We start from the raw sequence: 27,804 nt of genomic DNA, 5'->3' as shown, positions 1-27,804 counted from the left end.
CAATTAGAGAACAGTTGGTTTCCCCCATAACAGACATGCCACTATTGCACCCATTGGCTCATTTGTCCTGGCTAGCCCAGCTTATGGCTTGAAGTGTCCATTGTTGTTTATCTCCATTGATGACTTCTTTTTCCCATGGAGCTGCAGGCAGCATAGTTTCTTCCAGCTTTCTGTCAGCTGGTCTACAGGGAGGAGGTTTTCAGCTCAGCTCTAGCAAGATTTCTCAGTGACCTTGCAGCCCAAGCATGGGAAGTCTTCAGCAATAGGGTCTTATGTATTCCTGATGGGAAACCAAGAGCCTCAGAAATAGCCTGTAAGGTTTTGGGGGCATCAGAGACTTCCTTAGCCAACAACTCACTGGAAGGTATCCTATCCGTGACACTGAAAGTTTTCTAGTAACAATCTGTGGATGTGCCATTGTCCAAAAAAGTTATGTTTATATGTGACTTATTCATACTCTCTTAGATTTTGATTAACCCTCCCCCCATCCTTCCTTTACTTAATCTCTTTCTATATACTTTTCATTGTGCTGTCTCTCAAAACCCATGGTTTTATCAACTTTATGATTTCTACTTGTGTCCTCAAATTGTTCTTGGGAGCTGGGTGTGGTAGTACATGCTTTTAATCCCAGTACTCAGGAGGCAGAGGTAGGAGGATTGCTGTGAGTTCAAGGCCACCCTGAGACTACAGAGTGAATTCCAGGTCAGCCTGCAGTAGCGTGGGTCCCTACGTTAAAAAAAAAAAATTAAAAAAAAAAAAAGATAAAAATTGGACTTGGATCCAGAAGAAAGCCAAGGCTGACCTAGAACTTGTGCAGTCCTCTTCCTCAATCTTCTGATTAGTAGGATTATAATCATGATCCACCCTACCTAACCTAAAATTCTTACTTTGAAAAAAAAAATTCTTACTTTGGCAAGTAAAAATTTGCCATCAGTAACTCAAAAACATGGGTGTCATTTTTGGGGGGTGCTGGGGGGGTTGATGTAGAGTCTTGCTGTAGCCCCAGCTGACCTGGAATTCACTATTGTAGTCTCAGGGTGACCTGAAACTCATGGTGAGCCTCTTACCTCCACCTCCCAAGTGCTAAGATTAAAGGTATGCACTACCATGCCTGGCTCTCTTTTTTTTTTTTTTTTTTTTTTTTTTTTTTGAGGTAGGGTCTCCCCTTAGCTCAGGCTGACTTGGAAATTCACTATGTAGTCTCAATAGTCTTTTTTTTTTTTTTTTTGTAGCATTTTCCATGATTATAAAAAAAATCCCATGTTAATTCCCTCCCTCCCCCCACACTTTCTCCTTTGAAATTCCACTCTCCATCATATTACCTCCCCATCACAATCACTGTACTTACATATATACAATATCAACCTATTAAGTACCTTCCTCCCTTCCTTTCTTTTCCCTTTATGTCTCCTTTTTAACTTACTGGCCTCTACTACTAAGTATTTTCATTCTCACGCAGAAGCCCAGTTATCTGTAGCTAGGATCCACATATGAGAGAGAACATGTGGCGCTTGGCTTTCTGGGCTTGGGTTACCTCACTTAGTATAATACTTAACAGGTCCATCCATTTTTCTGCAAATTTTTTTTTTTTTTTTTTTTTGGTTTTTCGAGGTAGGGTCTCACTCTGGCTCAGGCTGACCTGGAATTCACTATGTAGCCTCAGGGTGGCCTTGAACTCGTGGCAATCCTCCTACCTCTGCCTCCCGAGTACTGGGATTAAAGGCGTGCGCCACCATGCCCGGCATTTTTCTGCAAATTTCATAACTTCATTTTTCTTTACCGCTGAGTAGAACTCCATTGTATAAATGTGCCACATCTTCATTATCCACTCATCAGTTGAGTCTCAGTAGTCTTGAACTCACAGCAATCCTCCTACCTCAGCCTCCCAAGTGCTGGGATTAAAGGCATGTGCCACCATACCCGGCCTATCTTTAAAAGAAAAACCATAAAGAACCTTATATGTATTTATTTGCAAGGAGAGAGAGAGAAAGAGGATGTGCCAGGGCCTCTAGCCACTGCAAACAAGCTCCAGATGCATGCGCCAGTGTTCATCTGGCTTTTGGTGTGTACTGGGGAATCAAACTCAGGTTGTTGGGCTTTGCAGGCAAGCACCTTAATTGCTAAGTCATCTCTCCATCCTGAGGGTCATCTTTTGATTACTGAACTAATAAAGATTTCATATTTTTTGCATTACAGAAGATTCAACCCCTGGTCTCACACGTTAGGCAAGTGCTTGAGAGAGAGACAAAAAGAGTGAGTATGGGTGTACCAGGGCCTCCTGCCACTGCAAATGGACTCCCGATGTTTGCGTTACTTAGTGCGTCTGGCTTTATGTGAGTGCTGGGAAACCGAACCCCAGTCATCATGCTTTCCAAGCAAACGCTTTAACTGCTGAGCCAATTCTTTAGCTCTTTTAATTTTTTGTGTGTGATTTTTTGTTCTTTTGCGCTGCTAAGGGCTGAGCCCAGAGCCTCACTTGCTAGGCAAGTGGCTCATCCACTGAGCTAGAGCTAAATCCCCAACCCTCTTAAATATTTGAAACATGCTCTCTTTCTTACATTATACAGGCTGACCTTGAACTTCTAAAAGGCTTTAAATTTATTATTTTCCTGCCTCAGCTTCTTGAGTAACTGAAATTACAGGCCTGCACCATCAGGCCCTGTTAGATTTATGTCATTTTCATTTTTTTGGTGGTTTTTTTTTGTTTTTTGTTTTTTGTTTTTTTTTTTTTGGAGGTAGGGTTTCACTCTAACTCAGGCTGACCTGGAATTCACTGTGCAGCCCCAGGCTGGCCTCAAACTCACAGTGACACTCCTATCTCTGCCTCCTGAGTGCTGGAATTAAAGGCATGTGCCACCACACCTATCTAGATTTTATGTGTTAACTTTGTTGGTTTGCCTTGATACCCTTTTACAATAATCTAACATGGTCATTGTTTAGTCTCCCTACATTCTTTTTTTTCTGCACAACTTTCAGAACCATCTTTCAAAAACAAAAATGGCATGGCTGTAATCCCAGCACTTGGCAGGTAGAGGTAGGAATATCAGGAAATAAAAGTCATGCTTGGGGGCTGGAGAGATGGCTTAGTGGTTAAGCACTTGCCTGCGACACCTAAGGACCCCGGTTTGAGGCTTGATTACCCAGGACTCACATAAACCAGATGCATAGGTGGCGCATGCATCTGGAGTTCATTTGCAGTGGCTAGTGGCCCTGGTGCGCCCATTCTCTCTCTGTCTTTCTCTCTGCCTCTTTCTCTCTCTGTCTGTTGCTCTCAAATAAATAAAAATAAATAAACAAACAAACAAAAGTCATGCTTGGCTCCATATAAAGTTCAAAACTTCCTGGGCTACATGAGACCCTGTCTCCAAGACAAAAATTGATCAAGCCAGTTTCTTACTTAGAATTTCAGGTATATGTGCACTCAATGTATCTATTCATATTGTTCATATTAGTTAAAGAGGAAAAATAATAAATTCTATAGTAGATAAACCTAGCAGATAGCACTTAGCCAGAAAATCAAAATTTACATCACTAGTAACAGTAGTACTCTTAATCTTGCCTAAAATGAAAACCTCAGTTTAATCAGGAGGAAACATCATACAAACTCAAATCAAGGGATGTTCTCATGTAAGTGGCTTTTAAAAATTATTTATTTGAATCAGGTGTGGTGGTGCACGCCTTTAATCCCAGCAGAGGTAGGAGGATCGCCATGAGTTCAGGCCACCCTGAGACTACATAGTGAATTCCAGGTCAGCCTGAGCTAGAGTGAAACCCAACCTCGAAAAAGAAAAAAAAAAATTATTTATTTATTTGTGTGTGTGTGCATGTCCAGAGCCTTTGCCGTTGCTACTGAATGCCAGACAGTTGTGGCACTTTTTTTTTTTTACAAGCAGAAAGAGAGGGAGAGGGGAAAGAACGAAAGAAGGATTGGGCACCCTAGGGTCTCCTGCCACTGCAAATGCACTCCAAATGCATATGCCATTTACCTGGGTAGTAGAAATTCTAACCCATGCCTCCAGGTTTTGCAAGCAATTGCCTTTTTAATCACTAAGCCATCTCGTCCACCCTTGTGCCACTTTTTGCCTTGATAGCTTGGAAATTGACCCCAGACTGGCAGACTGCAAGGAAGTGCTTTTAATTGCTTAGCCATTTTCCCAGTCCCTAAGTGGCTTCTCTCACTCTATGTCTTTGTTTCTCTCTCAAATAAATAAATAAAATATTTAAAAAATATATCAAGGTCTTGAAATGGACTGTTTGATATTAGAGGAATTGAAAGACTCTTAACATTTCAATGTCATGTATAATATTGGATGTTCTTTCTTTATGAGAGAGAGAGGGAGGAGAGGTAGATAGAATGAGCATACCAGCGCCTCATGGTGCACGTATCTGGAGTTCTTTTCCAGCCACTGGAGGCCCTGCTGTATCCATTCTCTTTCTCTTTCTCTCTCTGTCTGCCTCTTTAAAATAAATAAATAAAAATAAAATATCTTTTTAAAAAAGAAAGAAAATACATGGTTATTTAGGAATAAGGATAGCAACATTTTTCTCTCAGAATTTGTTGATATGCATGTGTGCATGCAAATGCAGGTGTGCTATGCACATATGTGTTTCCAGAGGAGAATTCAGGTCTTGTTCTGCCTAATTTCCTTGAGGTAGGGTCTCTCCCTGAACCTGGAGCTTGCCAGTTTTTGGTTACAGTGGCTGACCAGTGAACCCCAGTCATCCTCCTGTCTCTACCCCATCACCCTTGTTTTAGAGGCATGTGCAGCCACACTCAGCTGTTTTTTTTCCCCCCAAGGCAGGGTTTCACTGTAGCCCAGGTTGACCTGGAATTCACTATGGAGTCTCAGGGTGGCCTCCAACTCACAGCGATCCTCCTACCTCTGCCTCCCAAGTGCTGGGATTAAAGGCGTGCGCCACCACGCCCGGCTACATTCAACTTTTATGTGGGCGTTGGGAATTGAACTCAGGTCCTTGTGCAGCAAGTACTCAGAGCCACTAAGCCAACTCCTCAGCCTCAACTCATACTTCTAAAAAGTTTTCCAAAAGTATTTTTATTTCTTTATGAGCAGAGATAGGGGAGGGAGAGAGAGAATGAATGGATGAGTGTGGGCATGCTAGGGCTTCTTAACACTGCAAGTGAACCAGATGCATGCATCACTTTGTCCATCTGGCTTTACATGAGGAATTGAACCTGAGCTGGCAGGCTTTGCAAGCAAGCACCTTTGACCGCTGAGCCATCTCTCCAGCTCTTAGTTTTGTTTTTGAGACAGAGTCTTCCTATGTAGTCCTAACTAGCCTCAAACTTGCTACTGTCCTGCCTCAGCTTCGCAAGTGCTATGATTCCAGATAGGCACCCACACTTGGCTTTCTATAATATTTTTGTTTTTTTTGTTTTTGTTTTCCCCAGGGAGGGGCTCACTCAAGCCCATGCTGACCTGGAACTCACAGTGATCCTCTGTGTCAGCCTCCTGAGTGCTGGGATTAAAGATGTTCATTACCATGGTTGACTTTCAGTAAATAAATAAATATGTGTGTGTGTGTGTGTGTATTTTGGTTTTTTTTCTCAATTTTTATTAACATTTTCCATGATTATAAAAAGTATCCCATGGTAATACCTCCTTCCCCTCCCCCACTTTCCCCTTTGAAATTCCATTCTCCATCATATCCCCTCCCCATGTCAATCAGTCTCTTTTATTTTAATGTCATGGTCTTTTCCTCCTCTTATGATGGTCTTGTGTAGGTAGTGTCAGACACTGTGAGGTCATGGATATCCAGGCCATTTTATGTCTGGAGGGAGCACGTTGTACGGAGTCCTACCCTTCCCTTGGCTCTTACATTCTTTCCGCCACCTCTTCCACATTAGATCCTGAGCCTTGGAAGGTGTGATCAAGATGTTACTCAGTACTCCAGTCACTTCTTTACAGAGCAATGAACCTTCTGAGTCATCCCAAAGCCACTGCAATCTGAAAAGAGAAGATTCTCTACCCAAAGTGAGAATAGCATTAATGTAAGGGTATAAATATTAAGAGAAGTGCTTACTGGGCAGTTTGATAAGCATAGTATATACATTTTTCCAGACATCAGCAGATGTTACATTGTTTTTGTTTTTGTTTTTCAAGGTAGGGTCTCACTCTAGCTCAGGTTGACCTGGAATTCACTCTGTAGTCTCAGGGTGGCCTTGAACTCACGGCAAGCCTCCTACTTCTGCCTCCCGAGTGCTGGGATTAAAGTCATGCACCGCCATACCTAGCTTTAGAAAATATTTTCAGAAAAATAACTTAAGGTTGAAATCCTGGGTGCTGGAGAGATGGCTTAGTTAGATAAAGTGCTTGCTACTCAATTGTGAGGATCAGAGTTTGGAACCCCAACACCCACATAAATGCCAGGTGGGTGTGGTATACAGGTAGCCTACATGTAATCCCAGTACTCAAGGGGCAGACATGGGATTCCCTGGGATGTCTGGCCAGCTAGGCTAGTTGAATCTGAGAGCTCTAGGTTCAGTGGAGACTCCCCTGCCTCAGTAAAACAAGGTGAAGAACAGTTGAAGAGACCAGGTATCAACCTCTGGCCTGTACGTGTACACATGTGCACATGCATCCTCTCACACACGAGATCAAGCATGCATATCATGCACATACAAAAACAAAGGTAGAGGTAGGAAGATTGCTGTGAGTTCAAGGCCACCCTGAGATTACCTAGTGAATTCTAGGTCGGCCTGGGCTAGAGTGAGACCCTACCTCAAAACATCAAAAAAATTTTTTTTTCTTTTTTTACTCTAAGCATGGTGGTTTACACCTTTAATTAATCCTAGCACTTGAGGCTGAGGTAGGAGGATCACTGTGAATTCAAGGCCAGCTTGGAGCTGTAGAGTGAGTTCCAGGCCAGCCTTAGCTAGAGTGAGGCCTGCCTCAAAATTTAATTTGGAAGGTTTGGTTCTAAATTCCTGAGAACTGTCTGACACACTTTCGAGGATATCACAGTTGATGGTTGGTCTGAATTGGCTTCCCCAATATTAGTCTTGTTAGCCCAGTGGTTAGATTGTTAACCGGCTTCTTTTATGTTTGACCTTTGAGGGTGTGACAGTATTGCTATCTTAGGGTCCTTGTTTATCTGAATCTCTCTTCTCTATATCCCTATTGCTGATGAACTAGTCTGACTTCATCTTAGAGTTATGAGCCATTTTATTGTTAATTCAAGATAAATTTCATTTCTGCTTACTATGAAACTTAAGTTTCTGTTAGGTCTAACTGTACCTTGACTACCTGGCCAGAACCTTCCATCCCTGGAGCTGCCTGGAACCTGAGTTACTCCCCACTCTGAAAGTACCTTGCTTCATACTCTCCCAAGATGTCATGTCAAGTAACTGTGGTCTGTTACTTGCTTCTGTATTTTGCTTGCCAAGTTCCCTATTAGAAATCTCTCAACCACACATAAGTTTATAAATTATAAAAGCCTGCCTTCTCTCTTGCTCAGGGCTGCTCTCTTAAGCTCTGCCTTTGGTTAAGACAGCCAGCTGGCCACCTTACAGGTATACAATACAGCTTGCTTAATTTGACCAAATATTTGAGTCGGTGATCTCTTTGCATCATGGATTTAACATTGCCAACACTTAATTTCAAATTTTTGACATCTGACTCCTGCCTAGAAAATTTTCTTCCTTTTTTTTTTTTTTCTTTTTTGTTTTGTTCTATTTATTCGAGGTAGGGTCTCACTGTAGCCCAGGCTGACCTGGAATTCACTATGGAGTCTCAGGGTGGCCTTGAACTCATGGCGATCCTCCTACCTCTGCCTCCTGAGTGCTGGGATTAAAGGTATGCATCCACACATCTGGAATTTGTTTGCAGTGGCTGGAGGCCCTGGCGCACTCATTCTCTCTGTCTCTCTCTTTCTCTGACAAATAAAAATAAAATATTTAAAAAAAAATAAAAGCGGGCTGGAGAGATTGCCTAGCGGTTAAGCACTTGCCTGTGAAGCCTAAGGACCCTGGTTCGAGGCTCGTTTCCCAGGACCCACGTTAGCCATATGCACAAGGGGGCACACGCATCTGGAATTCGTCTGCAGTGGCTGGAAGCCCTGGCATGCCCATTCTCTCTCTCTCTCTCTCTCTCTCTCTCTCTCTCTCTTTGCCTCATTTTCTGTCTGTCGCTCTCAAATAAATAATAAAAATAAACCAAAAAAAATTTTTAAAAAGCATGTGCCACCATGCCTGGCTAACATAATGCTTTTAAAAGGTAAATGTCTCATAAAAACAATGTAAATAAATAAATAAAATGTAGCCAGGCATGTTGGAGCATGCCTTTAATCCCAGCACTTGGGAGGCAGAGATAGGTAGATTGTTGTGAGTTCAAGGCCACCCTGAGATTAACACCCTACCTTAAAAAAAAAAAAAAAAAAAACCAAGCTAGGCATGGTGGTTTATGCCTTTAATCCTAGCTCTCAGGAGGCAGAGGTATGAGGATCACCATGAGTTTAAGGCCACCCTGAGACTACATAGTTAATTCCAGGTCAGCCTGCACTAGAGTGAGACCCTATCTTGGAAAAACAAACAAAATAAAGAGCAGGGTGTGGTTGTGCATCATTTTAATCCCAGCAGGGGTGGGAGGATCACGGTCCGTTTGAGGCCAGCCTGAGACTACATAGTGAATGCCAGGTCAGCCTATGATACAGTGAGACTCTACCTTGAAAAACCAAAAATAGAATAACTAAGTAAAAGGGAAATGTTGTTATTCACCCATTTTTCTTTTCCTTTTTTTTTTTTTTAATTTTTCTTAATCAAGTCAGAGTCTTGCTCTAGCCCAGGCTGACCTTGAATTTACTATGTATTCTCAGAGTGGCTTTGAACTCATGGTGATCCTCCTAGCTGTACTTCCCAAGTGCTGGGATTAAAGGCATGTGCCACCACACTCAGCGTTATTCACCCATTTTTATATAAAAAACTTCTTTTTGTTGATTTATTTGTAAGGAGAGAGAACGAGCATGGGTGTGCCAGGGCCTCAAGCCACTGCAAACAAACTGTAGATGCATGTACCACTTTCTCCAGTCCCCATTTGTTTATTTATTTATATGTATTTTTAAATTTTTATTTGTATACTTGAGAAAGATGCAGAGAGAGAGGGAGAGAGAGAGAGAGAGAGAATAGGTGTGCCAGGCCCTTCAGCCACTGCAGACGAACCCCAGATACATGTGCCCCCCCCTTGTGTGTCTGGCTTACGTGGGTCCTGGGGAATCAAACTGGCTTTGCAGGCAAACACCTTAACCGCTAAGCTATCTCTCCAGCTCCTCATTTATTTTATTTTATTTTTATTCTTTTTAGAGAGAGAGAGAATTGAGCGCCAGGGCCTCAGCCACTGAAATTGAACTCCAGACGCTTGCTGGGCATGTGTGACCTTGCCTCATCTTTGTGCATCTGGCTTACGTGGGATCTGAAAAGTCAAACATGGGTCCTTAGGCTCTGTAGGCAAGCACCTTAATTGCTAAGCCATCTCTCTAGCCCTAATATTTCTATTTATTTATTTATTTATTTATTTATGTGCAAGCAGAAAAAGGAGAGAGACAAGCAGAGAGAATGGGCACACCAGGGCCTCCAGTCACTGCAGACAAACTCCAGATACATGTGCCACTTTGTGCATCTGTCTAATGACCCAGGAATAGAACCCAGGTCATTAGGTTTTGCAGACAAGTGCCTTAACTGCTGAACCATCTCTTCAGCCCCATTATTAACCCATTTTTAAGTCCCAGTAATTTTTCATGGCCTTTGGGAGAGTCCAGTCTCTTTACATTGGATTCTTCATGGCCTGGTCCTTTGTTTTCTCTCTAGCCTTGTGTCTTGACACTTGCTCTTTTGTACTACTCAGGTGAACAGTTTTCTGAACTCATCTGGGCTTAATGGCCTAACAGCCCCTTCTTCCAATGCCTAACTAACTCTTATTGACCTGCAGAACTCATTTTGGTGATATTTAGAGCTGCAAAAATGTCTCAAAACCAACCTTTCAGCCTGAATTCAGTGTCTTCATTTCTTGCTCTCATAAGGCTAGACGTTTATTCCAGTGAGACATGTTGCTGGGTAATTTACATGTGTGTTTATAGCCGGGTGTGGTGGTACACACCTTTAACCCCAGGTCTTGGGAGGCAGAGGTAGTAGGATCACTGTGAGTTTGGGACCACCCTGAGACTACAGAGTGAATTCCAGGTCAGCCTGCAATAGAGTGAGACCCTACCTTGAAAAAACAAAATAAATAAAATAAATAAAGGTAGGACTGGAGAGATGGCTCAGCAGTTAAGGCACTTGGTTGCACAGCCTAATGACCCCAGTTCAATTCCCTAGAACCCATATAAAGCCAGATGCACAAGATGGTGCATGTGTCTGGGTTTCATTAGCAATGGCCAGAGGCCCTGGTGCACCCACTCTCACTCTTTCATAAATACATAAATAAAAGATGAAAAATTAAAAGTAGAAGAAAAATATGTATATAAATGAATGGATCTTAGCAATGAGTTCATGTTCACATATCTGTACATGTTTTCTTTTTTCTTTCCTCCTTTTTCTTTTTAAAAGTTTTTCTTTTTTTCTGTATATATTTTCTGAGGTGGCTTGTTTTTCCTTTGTTGTTCTTTTCAGGACGTGGGTTTCAGTGATGAGACATGGGGTATGATGTAGCCCGTTTCCAGGGGGATGTTGATGAAGACCTTATCTGCCCTATTTGCAGTGGAGTCTTGGAGGAGCCAGTACAGGTGAGTAGGTCTTATGGTAGGTTTGCGGGAGTGGCAAAGAAAAGTAAAATCTGATGTTCTGGGGAAAGGAATGAGCTGACTGTGGTGAAGGAGCAGAAAGAAAACCCAAATGGCTTGCATGCTGCTGGGTATATGCTCTGAGATGAGGAAAGGTCAAAGACACAGGGCCAATAGCCAGGCATGGTGCCACACGCCTTTAATCCCAGCACTCAGGAGGAAGAGATAGGAGGATCACCTTGAGTTCGAGGCTACCCCTGAGACTACGTAGTGAATTCCAAGTCAGCCTGGGCTAGAGCGAGATCCTACCTGGAAGAACCAAAACAACAACAACAAGAAGACACAAGGCCAGATCAGAACGAGTTTTTGTTCTGTTTTGTTTTTCGAGGTATGGTCTTGCTATAGCTCTGGCTGACCTGGAATTTACTATGTAGTCTCTGGCTGGCCTTGAACTCACAGAACTCCTACTTCTGCCTTCTGAGTACTATGATTATAGGTGTGTGCCACCATGCCCAGCTCAAGCAGTCTTTTTTTGTTTGTTTATTTTTCGAGATAAGGTCTTACTCTACTCATTTTAGCTCAGGCTGATCTGAATTTCACTATGTACTCTCAGGGTGGCCTCAAACTCCGGGTGATTCTCCTACCTCTGCCTCTCAAGTGCTGGGATTAAAGGTGTGTGCCACCATGCCTGGCCTAAGCAGATTAAAAAAAATAAGTATTTATTTATTTGATAGAGAAAGAGGCGGAGAGAGAGAGAATGGATGCATCAGGGGCTCTAGCCACTGCAAATGAACTCCAGACACATGTGCCACCTTGCGCATCTGGCTTACATGAATACTGGGGAATCAAACCTGAGTCCTTAAGCTTCACAGGCAAGCACATTAACCAATAGGCAGTCTCTCAAGCCCCACCTTTTTTTTTTTCCTTTTAATATTTCATTTATTTGTTTGACAGAGAGAAAGGAAGAGGCAGATAGAGAGAATGGGTATGCCAGGGCCTCCAGCCACTGCAAATGGACTCCATGCACATGCATCACCTTGTGTATCTGGCTTATGTGGGTCTTAGGGAATTGAACCTGGGTCCTTAGGCCTCGTAAGCAAGTGCCTTAACCACTAAGCCATCTCTCCAGCCCCCTGATTTGCTTTTATTTCAAGTGTGTGGAGGGGGCTACTGGGGTTTGAATTCAGGTCTTCAGCTGTGCTAAATGTAGACTAGGTTGTAAAGGGGTAAAATAAATGACTTAGAAGACATACTTAATAGTTAAGGTAAGGCTAGGCATGGTAGCATATGCCTTTAATCCCAGCACTTGGGAGGCAGAGGTAGGAGGATTGCCATGAGTTCAAGGCCAGCCTGAGACTGCATGGTGAATTCCAGGTCAGCCTAGGCTAGAGCAAGACCCTACCTCAAAAATACAAGTTAATAATAATAATAATAATAGCTTATTATTATTAAGGTAAGAGATGGTATGATGACAACATGAATGGGTTAATAGCATAATGGGAGAAATGTAGTCAGAGTTAAGACTTTGAGATGAGCTGGATATGATGATGATGCCTGAAATAATCCTAGTACTCAGAGTCAGAAACCCAAAGCCAGTTTCATCTGCATAACTAGTTCAGGGTCAGCCTGGGATGCATTCAACCCTGTTTCAAAAAAAAAAAACAAAAAACTTTGAGTAGAATCATGTGTCATTGGGTTTTTTAAAGTAACAACTACAGGTAATAAGATTAGCAATATTGAAAGTGACTCTTTTCCTTATGAAGCCTGTCTATCTTTGATGTCTCTGAACTTCTCATAGGTTTCTCGTAGGTATGTTGTAAACACTAAGCAAAGTGTTGGTGACAGTCTGCACTCCAGCAATTCACTCATCACCATCTCACCACCAAAGCGTCTGCTGTTGTTGCCCATTGCTGAATTCCAGATGGTATTTGCACAAGGACCATGGGAACTTCCTGAAATAGTCTTTTTTTTTTTTTAATTATAAAAAGGTGGGGGGGGGCGCACAGGCAGATAGAGAGAAAGAATGGGAACCCCAGGGCCTCCTAGCCACTGCAGATGAACTCCAGATGCACGCACCATCTTGTGCATCTGACTGTACATGGGTACTGGGGAATCTAACCTGGGTCCCTAGGCTTCCCAGACAAGTGCCTTAACAGCTAAGTCATTACTCCAGCCTCCCCCCCTTTTTTTTTTTGTTGTTGTTGTTTATTTTTATTTATTTATTTGAGAGTGACAGAGAGAGAAAGAGGCAGAGAAAGAGAGATAGAATGGACACACCAGGGCCTCCAGCCACTGCAAACGAACTCCAGATGCATGCACCACCTTGTCCATCTGGCTTACGTGGGTCCTGGGGAGTGGAGCCTCGAACTGGATTCCTTAGGCTTCATAGGCAAGTGCTTAACTGCTAAGCCATCTCATCAGTGCCCCCTTCCCTTTTTAAAAATGACAAGATTTCATGCAGCCCAGGCTGACCTTGAATTATTCATCTTCCTACTTCTATCTCCCAAGTGCAGGAATTACAGATTTACACTACCACACCTGGTTCTTTATTTTCTTAGTCAGGGTCTTGCAAACTAGTGCAGGCTGGCCTACAACTCACTATGTAACCCAGGCTGCCCTCAGCCTTCTGAGTGCTGCACCACCATGGGCAGCACTGCTTTGCTTACCTTGTTTCTTTGCTTTGTCTATGTATGTGGTGTGCATGCATGTGTATATACACGTTTGTATGTGGACACAGTGTGCTGGTGCAGGAGGTTGGGAGGTGTCTGCGTGTATGTATAGGCTAGAGGTTAACATCAAGGGTTTTACTCATTTGCTCTCTATCTTGTTCTTTAAGGTAGGTTCTCTCACTGGAGCTCATCAGTTTATCTAGACCAGCTAGCCAGTGACCCTAGGAATTCCCTGTCTTCACCTCCCCAGTGGAGGGGTCATAGGTGCCACTAGACTCAGTATTTTTATGTGGGTGCTGGGGATCCAAACATAGGCCCTCATGCTTATGTGACAAGCACTTTACTGACAGCCATTGTCCTGGCCCCTGTTTTACTCTATTTTATTTATATATTTATGTTTAATTAACAACTTTTATTTTTATTTTTATTTTTTTTTAATTTTTATTTATTTATTTGAGAGCGACAGACACAGAGAGAAAGACAGATAGAGGGAGAGAGAGAGAATGGGCGCGCCAGGGCTTCCAGCCTCTGCAAACGAACTCCAGATGCGTGCGCCCCCTTGTGCATCTGGCTAACGTGGGACCTCGGGAACCGAGCCTCGAACCGGGGTCCTTAGGCTTCACAGGCAAGCGCTTAACTGCTAAGCCATCTCTCCAGCCCAACAACTTTTATAATTGTAAACAATATCCCATAGGATTCCCCCTCCCCATTTTACTTTAAAAGTAGGGTCTCACTGTAGTGCAGGCTGACTTTGAACTCACAGCGATCCTCCTACCTCTGCCTTTCAAGTCCTAGGATAAAAGGCATGCACCACCATGCCCAGTAAAATTTTGTTTATTTGAACGAGAAAGAGGCAGAGAGTAAGAGAGAGAAATTGGGCTCACCTGAGAGAGAATGGGCTCACTAGTACCTCAAGCCACTGCAATGAACTGTAGATACCTGCCCCACCTTGTGCATTTGGCTTTACATGGTATTGAGGAGTCAGACCTGGGTCCTTTGGCTTTGTCAGCAAGTACCTTAACCACTAAGTTACCTCTCTGTTCTCTGTGTCCCCCCCACACACCTTTTTTTTTTCAAGGTAAGGTCTTCTAGCTCAGGCTGACCTGGAATTCACTATGTAGTCTCAGGGTTGCCTTGAACTCCACGGTGATTCTCCTACCTCTGCCTCCCCAGTGCTGGGATAAAAGGTGTGCACCACCACATCCGGCCATGTTGAACTTTTGTTAGTAAAGTTATCTCTGTCTTTCTCTATATATCTGGCAGAATCATTCGTCATAAATATCTGTTGTGGTTGACCTAGTCTGGAAAAATCTTGTCCTCCTTTGGACTTGTTTTTTTGGCAGTCACTGTGTATGCAATCCAGTTGGCAATTATTAATTGGCTGCCTTATGTCATCATTCTATTGTTCTGGGATGTTATTTATATAACTTTTTGCTTGTTTATCTTGTCTTGCAACCCATTTGTAATTTGTATTACAGGAAATAATATATCTGAAGCCTAACCCTAAAATGCCATGCCCATACTAGATCTGTAATTTACTCTGACCCCAAGGACCTCTTGATTCTAGAAGCTGCTCAGACTTGATAGGCTTCATTGGCATTGTATCCAGGCTCATAGCTCCTGCTAATTCCCTGTGTCCCTTTTGCCCTGCTTTTCCTTCTAGGCACCTCACTGTGAGCATGCTTTCTGCAACGCCTGCATCACCCAATGGTTCTCTCAGCAGCAGACGTGTCCAGTAGACCGTAGTGTTGTAACAGTTGCCCACCTGCGCCCAGTACCTCGGATCATGCGGAACATGTTGTCAAAGCTACAGATTGCCTGTGACAACGCTGTGTTTGGCTGCAGTGCTGTTGTCCGGCTTGACAACCTCATGTCTCACCTCAGTGACTGTGAGCACAACCCAAAGCGGCCTGTGACCTGTGAACAGGGCTGTGGGTAAGAGTCCTTCCCCTTGCCCCTCACTCAGATAAGGAAGGGCCTTCCATTCATATTCCTTCCTAGTGCTTTTCTCACTGGCCCAGAAGGTCATTCATGCAAGTAGACAAGTAATATTCCTGACCCAAGATCTCACTTTCTTGCTACTTTTCCAGCTATGATCTTTAGTGCTCTTGCATTAAAAAGAAGACATTGATTCAGCAACCTGTGGTAACACTAAAGATTGATGTACTGTATTCCACCTTTCAGTCCAGTATGGCTTTCTCTTTGTCAGGCTGACTGCTCTAATTTCTAGGCTCTCATGTTTCTTTTTGTCCCAATTTTCTTTCTGTGAGGAGTGCAATAGGTTAAGTACTGATAGCAGGGACACTGAATCAAGGACTTCTCAGGAGGAATAAGTGTGCTAGCAGAACAAGCAGTAGAAAGTAGAGCCATGTGGCTACTAAAACACTTTTTCTTGCTCTGGCCTCTTTCCTGCTTAACGTGTACAATTCTTTTTTTTTCCCCATGTGTGCAGTTCTAACAGGAATCACAGTAGTCTCCCTCACAGTTTAGGAGCACTGTTCTAAGAATAGGGCTGGTTCTAACAGGCATGAGAGGAGAGAATTAGTGAAAGGGTGCAGTGCTAGGGATGTATTGGGTTGGTAGAATGGCTTGCCTTGTATGCGTGAAGCTCTGGGTTCGATCCCTAGCATTACATAAACTGGGTGTGGTAGTGCACACCTGTAATCCCAGCACTCAGGAGATGGAAGCAAGTGGTCCAGAAGTTCAAAGTCGTCCTTGGCTACATAGCTAGCTTGAGGCTAGCCTCGGAAAAAATGAGACCATGTTGAAAGAAAGAGAGAGAATCCTCTAGAACACTGAGTCTTGAAGGGTAAAAGAAGTTTAAAGAGAGCAGTCAACAAAGGGGCAAGAGAGAAGAAAATAGAAAGTAAAACAATAGGAAGGCCTGAAATGTATGTTAGAAATATGAGGTTGAAGAAATCTCACTCAGCTATTTTCTGTCATAGAATAAGTCATTAGCCCACATGTTCCATTGAATGAGCCTGTTCTGCTCTTTCCTCACTCTCAACTGCAGCCTGGAGATGCCCAAAGATGAGCTGCCAAACCACAATTGCATTAAGCACCTGCGCTCGGTGGTACAGCAGCAGCAGACACGCATCGCAGAGCTGGAGAAGACATCAGCTGAACACAAACACCAGCTGTCGGAGCAGGTAGGGCCCAGAGAGCATGGGGAGAATGTGTCCATCATGTGCACATAACTGCCTGCCTATGAGTACCAGGCACCTCTGTGAACACCTTTAATCCCAGCACTCGGAAGGCAGAAGTAGGAGGATCACTGTGAGTTTGAGGGCACCTGGAATAGCAGAGTGAGTTCCAGGTGAGCCTGGGCTAGAGTGAGGCCCTACCTTGAAAAAAAAAAAAAACAAAAACAACCAAAAGAAATTAATTTTTTTTAAAAAGTCTGGAGCTGGAGAGATGGCTTAGCAGTTAAGGCACTTGCCTGAGAAGCCTAAAGACCTAAGTTAGATTCCCCAGTACCCACCTAAGCAAGATGCACAAGATGTCACATGTGTCTAGAATTCGTTTGCAGTGTTTAGAGGACCTGGTACACCCATTTTCTCCCTCCCTCCATCCATCCATCCATCCATCCATCCATCCCTCCCTCCCTCCCTCTCTCTCTCTCTCTCTCTCTCTCTCTCTCTCTCTCTGTGTGTGTGTGTGTGTCTTTCTCTCTTTATCTGTCTCTCTATCAAAATAAATAAATAATTTTTTTAAAGTCTGGATGAGGGCTGGAGAGATGGTTTAGCAGTTAAGGTGCTTGCTTAGAAAGCCTAAGAACCCATGTTCAGTTCCCTAGTACCCATGCAAGCCAGATGCACTAGGGTGACACATGCATTTGAAGTTTATTTACAGTGGCTAGAGGCCCTGGCATGCCCATTCATTCTCCCTCCCTCCCTCTCCCTCTTTCTCTCACAGTTAAATAAAGTAACTTTTTTTAAAAAAAAGTCAGGGGCTGGAGAGATGGCTTAGCGGTTAAGCACTTGCCTGTGAAGCCTAAGGACCCCGGTTCGAGGCTCCATTCCCCAGGACCCACGGTAGCCAGATGCACAAGGGGACGCATGCGTCTGGAGTTTGTTTTCAGTGGCTGGAAGCCCTGGCGTGCCCATTCTCTCTCTCTCTATCTGCCTCTTTCTCTTTCTGTCACTTTCAAATAAATAAATAAAAATAAACCAAAAAAAAAAAAATTAAAAAAAAAAAGCCTGGATGAGCACTTGATCTGTCTATGGTTTAGTAAAGAATCAGATTGGAGCTCTCACTTACCTAATAATGATTAAGTACCTTCCCTGGGAAGGCACTTTGCCGAGCACTGCAGAGACAGCTGGGAGTGAGACAGCCTCCTTCCTGTCTTCCTGAGGATCAAAGATATCTCAGATGCCCCCATTCTAAGATAAACTTTGGTCTTTTATCTGCTGTGTGCTTTAACTGTCACCCCTGGTTCTCCTTCTGTCCAACAGAAACGTGACATCCAGCTCCTGAAGGCATACATGCGTGCAATCCGCAGTGTCAATCCCAACCTTCAGAACCTAGAGGAGACAATTGAATACAACGAGATCCTGGAGTGAGTGTCGCTTGGGGTAGAGTCACTTACTCCATGTCCTGGCAGCATGGCCTAAGAGGAGGAAGAGCAGGAGAGTGGCCCAGGAGAGCAGTGAAAGAGCAAGCTAGGTCAGGGCTACTTCTCAGGTGCAGGGGTGAAGGCCGAAAAGAGGGAACTCAGCTCAGAACAGTCTAGGTGGAGGGAAGGGGACCCCTACCTGAGGACGCACTTCATCTAGAATTAAGCGAGTGCTACCATGTACAGATCCCTGCATTAGAGGGTATGGAGTGCTAAGAGGACCAAAAAGAAATAGAAGACATCCCTGTCTTTGGATAGCTTACAACCCAGAGAAGAGGCAGAATGAATGTCCAGGAAGGTGATGTAAAATGCAGCAAAGGGCTGGAGAGATGGTTTAGCGGTTAAGGTGCTTGCCAAAGGACCTAGGTTCAATGCCCCAGTACTCATGTAAGCCAGGTGCACAAAGTGGCTCATGAGTCTGTAGCTTGTTGCAGTGGCTAGAGGCCCTGGTGCACTCATTCTCTCTATCTGCCTCTCCCCCCCACACCCGCCAATCAAATAAATTAATTATTTAAAAACACTTTAAAAATATGCCAAAAATAGGCTAAGTAAACTAGTAAAGTCTTAAGATTTCTTTCAGCTCTGGAGTATATACAGTTGATAGGCTAAATTTTAAGTGTCAAACAGTGGAGAGCAGATAGAGCTGGGTAGGGCCCAGTTCAGAGGAAGCATCACTTCATTTAACACATTTGTTGAGCACATCCTACATGCTGGGTACTATTCGTGCTAGATGGGTACTGAGGCTTCAGAGAAAAGAGTGTGCCCTCATGGAATTTAATCTGGTGAGTAATGTGGTGATTTAAATGGAAACAAGGAGGAAGAGGCTTGGGGTTTCTGAGCCAATGCTGGAAGAAGGAAAGAATGCAGACAGGCTGCCCGTGGAGCTGGAATGACCATCCTAAACTCCTCTACACAGGTGGGTGAACTCCCTGCAGCCTGCAAGAGTGACCCGCTGGGGAGGGATGATATCAACTCCCGACGCTGTGCTCCAAGCTGTAATCAAGCGCTCCCTGGTGGAAAGCGGCTGCCCTGCCTCCATTGTCAACGAGCTGATCGAAAATGCCCATGAACGTAGCTGGCCCCAGGGTCTGGCCACACTAGAGACAAGACAGATGAACCGGCGCTTCTATGAGAACTACGTGGCCAAGCGCATCCCTGGCAAGCAGGCAGTTGTTGTGATGGCCTGTGAGAATCAGCATATGGGTGATGACATGGTGCAGGAGCCGGGGCTTGTCATGATATTTGCACATGGTGTGGAAGAGATATAGGAGCATTCAACTGGCTACCAGGAAGAGATGGAAGTCAGAAAAAACCATCACTCCAGCAGCTGAGCCCCAAGTCACCCCCTATCTTTATGCCATGGCTTGTACTTGGCCACATATCTCTGTGCTCTTCTGGCCCTGAAGGGCTCTGAGGCACTTTGCTCGGCCTTTCAGGGGGGAAACCCATATTCCTGACTTTTGCCATATTTCTTCCCCTAAAATGTCTGTAAATTTTCAGTCTGGGTGGGAAAGTCCCTAGCTCTGTATTTTCCTGCCTAGGGTCCCTGGTTCCCAATATTTTCAGAAAGCACAAAGAGATTTGTTTATCCTAGATGACCAGGGTGGAGTGAGGAATCTAATTGTCCCTCTCTTCCAAAACTGGGGAGTGAGACCAGGCAGGAGTGTTGACTCTGGGAGCAGACATCCTGAAGAAACGCTAAAAGCGGAACCAAAACCCTTGCAGTGAATTGGCCAATCACTAGCAGCCCTTAGGGGAAGACTGGACTTTTTGCCAAGCATGTCCCTGCTCAGCTCATCTTACAAAGGCACAGGCCTTGCTGGGTCTGTAGGTGTGCAGGTCGGGATGCTGAAACTTTCCAGATGAGCTCTTCTTTCCTACACTTTTTCAAAATTAGGGCAGCACAGGGTTGGGGCAGGGCCTAGACCATGGGGTCCATGTGCTCAGCCGGAAGCTGCTGAGCATTTGCTGAACTAGCATAAGCACTGCCTCTTGTGCACGTCCAGAGCAGTCCCTTAGGCCCTCTCCAGCCCTGCGATTGTAGTTAGCTATTTTGATAATTCCCCTTGGCCTTATTTGTTTATATTTCACAACCCCCTGCTGTTCCCCACTTTCTTTTTTTTAAGAATGGCCTAGTTATGGTCACCTGATTCTCTAGTCCAGCCACATGGTTGGCAGTTTAATTTATTTACTTTCATTTTTTTTTTAACAAAGGAAAAAAGAAAAAAAATTCAACAAAACTTAAAACTCTCTTTTGCTGTTCCTATTGTGGGGATTCTGGGTAGGGTGGGACAGGGCTGGGATGTGTTTTATATATTTTCTTTTTCAGCACAACCTCTGGTTTTAATATAGGAAAAGCCAAGGCAGTCACTGGCTGCACTTACACCTGCTTTGACCACCCCCCCCCATGATCCCATTTGAGGTGAGGAGCTTCCTCTGTTCCTGTGATACCTGTGCCCCATGAGGAGTTCTGCCAACCCCTTTTGGGTCTCACTATAAAACCCTGACTGTAGAGTGGTAATTTTGAAGGCAGTTCCCCCCAAGTTTTCTTGGAGGAAACATTTCCTATATGACTGGGTTCTAACCTTCACCATATAAAATTATGTGTAAAAGCAGGCTGTGCTCTGCCTAAACCTAGTCAACCTAAGTACTTAGATGCATTTCAGGCACTATCTGGCCATTACTTAATTATTGCAGTGACTATCAGAGGAAGGAAAGAGATATTGGGTGTGATTAAAGTGAAGGTGGGCTGGGCATGGTGACGTACGCCTTTAATTCTAGCATTGAGGAGGCAGAGGTAGGAAGAATGACAGGAGTTTGAAGCCACACTGAGACAACATAGTGAATTCCAGGTCAGCCTGAGCTAGAGTGTAACCCTACCTCGAAAAACCTAAATAAATAAATAAATAAATAACACAGTGAAGGTGGGACTAGTGTTAGAGAGGTTGAAGGCCTCCTCTTCACCATTATAATAGCTTGTCTTTTTGGAGATTTGTTCTAGGCTAGCTTGCTATTGGTCGGGGTAGTTGAGTCATGAACTTCAGTGGGATTCTACATTATGAGGACAGTAGAGAAAAGTCATATGTTCCGGCTCCAGGACACTGCTCAGGAATTTGAAAACGCTGCTAATTCTTTGTCTGGTTGTTATATTTATTCCAGTCTCCTTGGCCTCTGCTCTCCTTACCAGGCCCTCACTCTTGTCCTCACCCTGGGACGTAGCCAGGAAACTCCGCTGCAGCTTCCTTCCCCTTGCGCTAGCGTGCGTGCAGGTCGTTGGTTGTGTTGTACGTGTATTCCGTGGTGTTGAAGTGCACTAATAAACCTTTCTCTCAACTCTAACTTCTTCATTCACCACAATTCCACTCCCCTTGTGAAGGTTTCTCCTTTGCCTACTCTCTCTTTGATTCCCTTCTTCCTTGACTTGTAACCTACCTTTATCTTAGACTTACCTCTGCTTTAGGAGAGTATTTGGGAGTAGTGTGTACCTCACATATACTTTGTCCTGTGTGTCTGGACTCCTCTTGCACCCCTAGCTCTCTCCAGTGAGCTGAACTGTGCTCTCCAGGGTTGCCTTGTTCTAAATGCTGTCTTTTCTAAGTGCTTCTGAATTTGGGAGATACTTACTATGGAAGACATGCATACACCTCTTTCTGTTGTCCAAGTACCCTTGCTTTGGAACTTCTGCTTGCCTCCAACTGCCAGTGTCACTAGACCAAGAAAGTAAATGTGCTGGGTGTGGGCACATACCTTTAATCCCAGGACTCACAGGCCAAGGAGGACGGAGGATTTGTATGAGTTCAAGGCCAGTCTGAGACTACATAGTGAATTCCAGATCAGGCTGGGCTAGTGCAAGACCTTACCTCAAATAAACAAAAAAGGGGACTAGAGGAATGGCTTAGCAGTTAATGCACTTGCCTTTCAAAGCCAAAGGACCCAAGTTTGATTCCCTAGGACCCACGTAAGCCACATGCACAAGGAGGGGCATGTGTCTGGAGTTCGTTTGCAGCCAACCATTCTCTGTCGCTCTCTCTTTCTCCCTCCCCCAACTCTTTCTGTTAAATAAATAAAAACAATTTTAAGGGTTGGAGAGATGGCTTAGCAGTTAAGCTGTTTCCGGCAAAGCCAAAGGATCCCAGTTGGACTCTCCAGGACCAACGTAAGCCAGACATACAAGGGGCACATGCATCTGGAGTTTGTTTGCAGTGGCTGGAGGTCCTGGCGTGCCCATTCTCTCTCTCCCTTCCCTACTCTCTCTCAAATAAATAAATAAGTACATTTTTTAAATTAAAAAAAAATCTTTAAACCAGGCATGGGGGGTGCATACCTTTAATCCTAGCACTCAGGAGGAAGAGGTAGGATCACTGTGAGTTTGAGGCCACCCTGAGACTATATAGTGAATTCCAGTTCAGCCTGGACGAGAGTGAAATCCTACCTCAAAACACCGAAATAAAATAAATAAATAAAAATGGGGAGCCGGGTGTGGTGGCGCATGCCTTTAATCCCAGCACTCCGGAGGCAGAGGTAGGAGAATTGCTGAGAGTTCAAGGCTACCCTGAGGCTACATAGTGAATTCCAGGTCAGCCTGAGCCAGAGTGAGACCCTACCTTGAAAAAAAAAATGGGGCTGGAGAGATGGCTTAGCTGTTAAGGCTATTGTTTGCAGATACACAAGGGGGCGCACTCATCTGGAGTTTGCAGTGGCTAAAGGCCCTAGTGCACCCGTTCCCCCCCACACACACACACACCTGCCTATTTCTGTATCTCTCAAATAGATAAATAAAAATAAAATTATTTATATATATATATATTCTGGTTTTTCGAGGTAGGGTCTCACTCTAGCCCAGACTGACATGGAATTCACTATATAGCTTCAGGGTGGCCTCGAACTCACGGTGATCCTCCTACCTCTGCTTCCCGAGTGCTGGGAAAGAAGGCTTAGCAGCTAAGTTGATTGCCTGAAAAGCCTAAGGACCCAGGTTTGCTTCTCCAGGTCCCATGTAAGACAGATTCACAAGTTAGTGCATGCATCTGGAGTTCATTTGCAGTGGCTAGAGGCCCTGGCATATTCATTCATTCTCTCTCTCCCTGCCCCCCCTGTTTCTAATAAATAATTAAAACTTTTTTAAAAAAGAAAAATATGAGAGAACCTGAAACAACTACATTTGTTGTCAAACCTTGATAAAGCCTTTTAAAATTTTTATTTGCTGGCTGGAGAGATGGACTAGCGATTTAGGACTTTACCTGCAAAGCCAAAGGATCCTGGTTCAATTCTCCAGGACCCACATAAAGCCAGATGCACAAGGGGTGCATGCATCTGGAGTTCGCTTGCAGTGGCTGGAGGCCCTAGTGCGCCCATCTTCTCTCTCTCCCTCCCTCTTTTTCTCTCTCCAATAAAAATTAAATAAATAAATAGTTTACTTGCAAGCAAAGAGAGGGAGGGTGGGAATGGGCATGCCAGGGCCTCTTGTCACTGCAAATGAGTTCAAATGCTTGTGCCACTAAGCATCTGGCTTTACATGGGCACTGGGGAATCGAACCCAGACTATCAGGCTTTTCAAGCAAGTGCTTTTTACCACTGAGCCATCTCCCCAGCCTCCAATTATAAGTTTTTTTTTATTGACAACTTCCATAATTGTAAATAATATCCTATAGTAATTCCCTCTCCCTACTTTCCCCTTAGAAACTGCACTCTCCATCATATCCCTTCCCCCCTCAATCAGTCTCTTTTTTTTAAATTTATTTTTGTTTTGTTTTGTTTTGTTTTTTCCGAGGTAGGGTCTCACTCTGGCACAGGCTGACCTGGAATTCACTATGTAGTCTCAGGGTGGCCTTGAACTCATGGCGATCCTCCCACCTCTGCCTCCCGAGTGCTGGGATTAAAGGTGTGCGCCTCCACGCCCGGCAGTCTCTTATTTTGATGTCATGATCTTTTCTTCCTATTATGATGGTCTTGTGTAGGTAGTGTCAGGTATTGTGAAGTCATGGAAATCCAGGCCATTTTGTGTCTGGAGGAGCACATTGTAAGTAGTCCTACCCTTCCTTTGGCTCTTACATTCTTTCCACAACCTCTTCTGCACTGGGCCCTGAGCCATGGAAGTTTGTGATAGAGATATTTCAGTGCTGAGCAGTCCTCTGTCACTTCTCAGCACCATGGTGCCTTCTGAGTCATCTTAAGGTCACTGCCATCTGAAAAGAGAAGGTTCTCTAACCAAAAGTGAGAGTGTGAAGCCTAAGGACCCCCGTTCAAAGCTCGATTCCCCGGGACCCACATAAGCTCACGCTGATCTGGAATTTACTATGTAGTCTCAGGGTGGCCTCGAACTCATGATCCCTCCTACCTCTGCCTCCCGAGTGCTGAGATTAAAGGCGTGGGTCGCCACACCTGGCTAAACCTTAATCTTAACTCCAGCACTTGGGAGGCACGAGAATAAGGAGCCAAGGTCATCCTTTGCTACACTGAGGCCAGCTATAGGACACCACATCTCAAAAAATAAAATCACACAGGAAGTTGGAGAGATGGCCCAGTGGTTAAAAGCTGTGCCACCTGACAACTGAAGTTGGGATTCCCAGAATCAATGCAAATAGTATCCTCATCTGTAATTCCCGTGCACTAATGACAATAAGGAGAGGAGTTAAGAGAATCCCCAAATTAGCAGGCCAGCAGAAATGAGAAGTCTGTCTCTGTGAAAGGTGAGGACCTCCAACACCCTGGGGTTGTCCTCTCACCTCCACATGGCAGGCACACACACAGGAAAATGAGTGGGACCCTGGGGAGTCCCAGAAGTAATCTGGAACAAAATAGGAGATGGACGATAACATTAAAAGTAATGTTGGAGTAGTGAATCATCAACTAGCTGGCAAAGAAATGTTTGTCTCATTAGTTCCCTTAAATATTGTACGTTAAGATCATTTCCACCCAAGTCCTCTATTCATTGGCTTTATAGGATAAACTACAGAGGCATCTAAGCCTTTTAAAATGTGGAGTGACCCCAGCACTTGAGAGGCCAAGAGTTCAAGGACAGCCTGTGCCACATAGAGCTTTTATTTATTTGAGAGAGAATGGGCATGCCAGGGCCTCCAGCCACTGAAAAATGAACTCCAGACACATGCTCCACCTTGTGCTTCTAGCTTATGTGGGTCTTGGGGGATAGAACCAGGGTCCTTTGGTTTGCAGACAAAATGCTATAACCGCTAAGCTATCTCTCCAGCCCAAGCTTATTTCTTTTAAAAGATCCTGTCTTTAAAATTAAAAAAAAATTATAGTCAAAATCAGCCAGGTGTGGTGGTACATGCCTTTAATTCCAGCACGTAGGAGGCCACCCTGAGACTATATAGTGAATTCCAGGTCAGCCTGGCTTAGAGCAAAACCCTACCTTGAAAAACAAAAAAACAAAAAATCAAATATAGGGCTGGAGAGATAGCTTAGTGGTTAAGGCATTTGCCTGCAAAGCCAAAGGACCCAGCTTCAATTCCCCAGTACCCACCTAAAGCCAGATGCACAAGGTGGTGCATGTGTCTGGAGTTAATTTGCAGTGGCTATAGGCCCTGGCGCACCCATTCTCTCCCTCTCTCAAATAAATAGAATATTAAAAAAAAAATGGGCTGCAGGGATGGCTTAGTGGTTAAGGCATTTGCCTGCAAAGTCAAAGGATCCAGGTTGGATTCCCCAGAACCCACATTAGCTGGATGCACAAGGGGGCGCATGTGTCTGGAGTTCGTTTCCAGTGGCTGGAGGCCCTGGTACACCCATTCTCTCTCTCTGTCAAATAAATATAAATAAAATAAATAAATATAAATAAAATTTTAAAAGTTCTAGGTCAGGGCTGGAGAGATGGCTTAGCGGTTAAGCGCTTGCCTGTGAAGCCTAAGGACCCCAGTTCGAGGCTCGGTTCCCCAGGTCCCACGTTAGCCAGATGCACAAGGGGGCGCACACGTCTGGAGTTTGCAGAGGCTGGAAGCCCTGGCGTGCCCATTCTCTCTCTCTCCCTCTGTCTTTCTCTCTGTGTCTGTTGCTCTCAAATAAAAAATAATAAATAGATAAATAAATAAAAAGTTCTAGGTCAGCCTCTGCTAGAGCGAGAGCCTAACTTGAAAACTTTAAAAAAAAAATTTTTTTTTTAAGTGTGGATGGATATATATCTATAATCAGCATAGTACTTGGGAGATAGAAGCAGGAGGATTAAGAGTTCAAAGCCAGTCTGGGCAATATGAGGACTGGAATCAAACATTCCAAACCCTCCACCCCCCACACCCAGCACACACCAAAAAAAAAAAAAAAATAAATAAATAAAATAATAATCAATGGCTTAAACACAGCAAAGGATGGAGATTGAGAAGATACTACTAAAATATATCCAGGGCTAGAGAGATGCCTCAGCAGTTAAGGCATTTGCCTGAAAAGCCTAACCACATGAGATGGATTCCTCAGTACCAATGTAAAGCCAGATATACAAAATGGCTCCTAGAGTTCAAGGCCATCCTGACACTACATAGTGAATTCCAGGTCAGCCTGGGCTACAGTGAGACCCTACCTCAAATGCATCTAGAGTTGGTTTGCAGTGGTTGGGAGCCCTGGAGCACCCACTTTCTTCTCTCTCTGTCTCTTTTTCTCTCTGCTTGCAAAGAAATAATACATCCAATAGTTTTGTTGTTTTAATTTTTTGAGGTAGGGTTTCAATGTAGCCCAGGCTGACCTGGAATTCACTATGTAGTTTCAGGGTGGCCTTGAAGTCACAGTGATCCTCCTACGTCTGTCTCCCAAATGCTGAAATTAAAGGCATATACCACCACACCCAGCCTATTTTTCTATGTATTATTTCAGTATTTCCATCCTTGATCATGTAAATGTGTAAGTCCTTGCAGAGAAGATACACACACACACAAAGCCAGGCATGGTGGCATATGCCTTTAATCCCAGCAGAGGCAGAGGTAGGAGGAATGCCATGAGTTGGAGGCTACCTAGTCCAATCTGAATGACAATCAGAATATATACACGAAACCAATTTACACAAAACTTTTAAAAACAGATAAATCAGTTTATCAGTGTCAAAAGTTTATATTTGGACCTGGGAGATGCCTTAGAGGTTAAAAGTGCTTGCTTGCAAAGCTTGCCAGGCCAGGTTCAATTCCCCAACCACCCACATAAAAGATAGAAAGGTATTGAATTGCAGTGCCAAAAGACCTTGGCACATGTATCCCCACAGACACACTTGCAAACATAAATAAATTGTAGGAGCTGGAGAAATTGCTTAGTAGTTAAAGATGCTTGCTTGCTTACAAAGGCTGATGACTTAAGTAAGGTCTCACTGTAGCCCAGGCTGACCTGGAATTCACTCTGTAATCTCAGGGTGGTCTCAAATTCACAGTGATCCTCTTTCTTACCTCTGCCTCCCAAATGCTGGGATTACAGGTGTGCACCACAATGCTGGTTTAAGAGGTTTTCAGTAGAGTTTGAGGCCAGCCTGGGCTATAGAGTGAGTTCTAGGTTACCCTGGGTTAGAATGAGACTCTGCCTCAAAAAATAAAATAGAGGGTAGGGATGGGAATTATCATGGTTTATCGTCTATATTTTTGATTTTTCAAGGTAGGGTCTTGCTCTGGCCCAGGCGGACCTGGAATTCACTATGTAGTCTCAGGCTGGCCTTGAACTGATCCTCCTACCCCTGCCTTCCCAGTGCTGGGACTAAAGGTGAGTGTCACCATGCCTGGTGCATTTATTTAATTATTTAATTAAATTTTTTGGTCTTCTGAGGTAGGGTTTCACTGTAGCCCACACTGACCTGGAACTCAT

At 44.1% G+C, this 27,804-nt stretch overlaps 1 protein-coding gene and 1 non-coding gene across 5 annotated transcripts in view; both read left to right on the top strand.

Annotated features, from left to right (window-relative positions):
• Positions 1-21,354, top strand: part of Rnf41 (ring finger protein 41) — a 43,218-nt gene extending 21,864 nt beyond the window's left edge. For all 4 annotated transcript variants that reach the window (XM_045152277.1, XM_045152278.1, XM_045152280.1 and 1 more), the window contains 5 exons: positions 10,622-10,734; positions 15,064-15,335; positions 16,414-16,549; positions 17,855-17,958; positions 18,932-21,354. In XM_045152277.1, the coding sequence (XP_045008212.1) occupies positions 10,645-10,734; positions 15,064-15,335; positions 16,414-16,549; positions 17,855-17,958; positions 18,932-19,283 (954 nt within the window). In that variant the 5' untranslated portion in view covers positions 10,622-10,644 and the 3' untranslated portion in view covers positions 19,284-21,354. The remainder of the gene's footprint in view (positions 1-10,621; positions 10,735-15,063; positions 15,336-16,413; positions 16,550-17,854; positions 17,959-18,931) is intronic.
• Positions 15,805-15,940, top strand: LOC123461975. The gene has a single exon (XR_006638017.1).
• Positions 21,355-27,804: the final 6,450 nt, after the last annotated feature.

This window comes from Jaculus jaculus, chromosome 6 (assembly GCF_020740685.1).
Source record: "Jaculus jaculus isolate mJacJac1 chromosome 6, mJacJac1.mat.Y.cur, whole genome shotgun sequence".
Classification (NCBI taxonomy): domain Eukaryota; kingdom Metazoa; phylum Chordata; class Mammalia; order Rodentia; family Dipodidae; genus Jaculus; species Jaculus jaculus.
The sequence above is the reverse complement of the archived record's forward strand: the minus strand, read 5'-3'. Positions and strand labels throughout refer to the sequence as shown.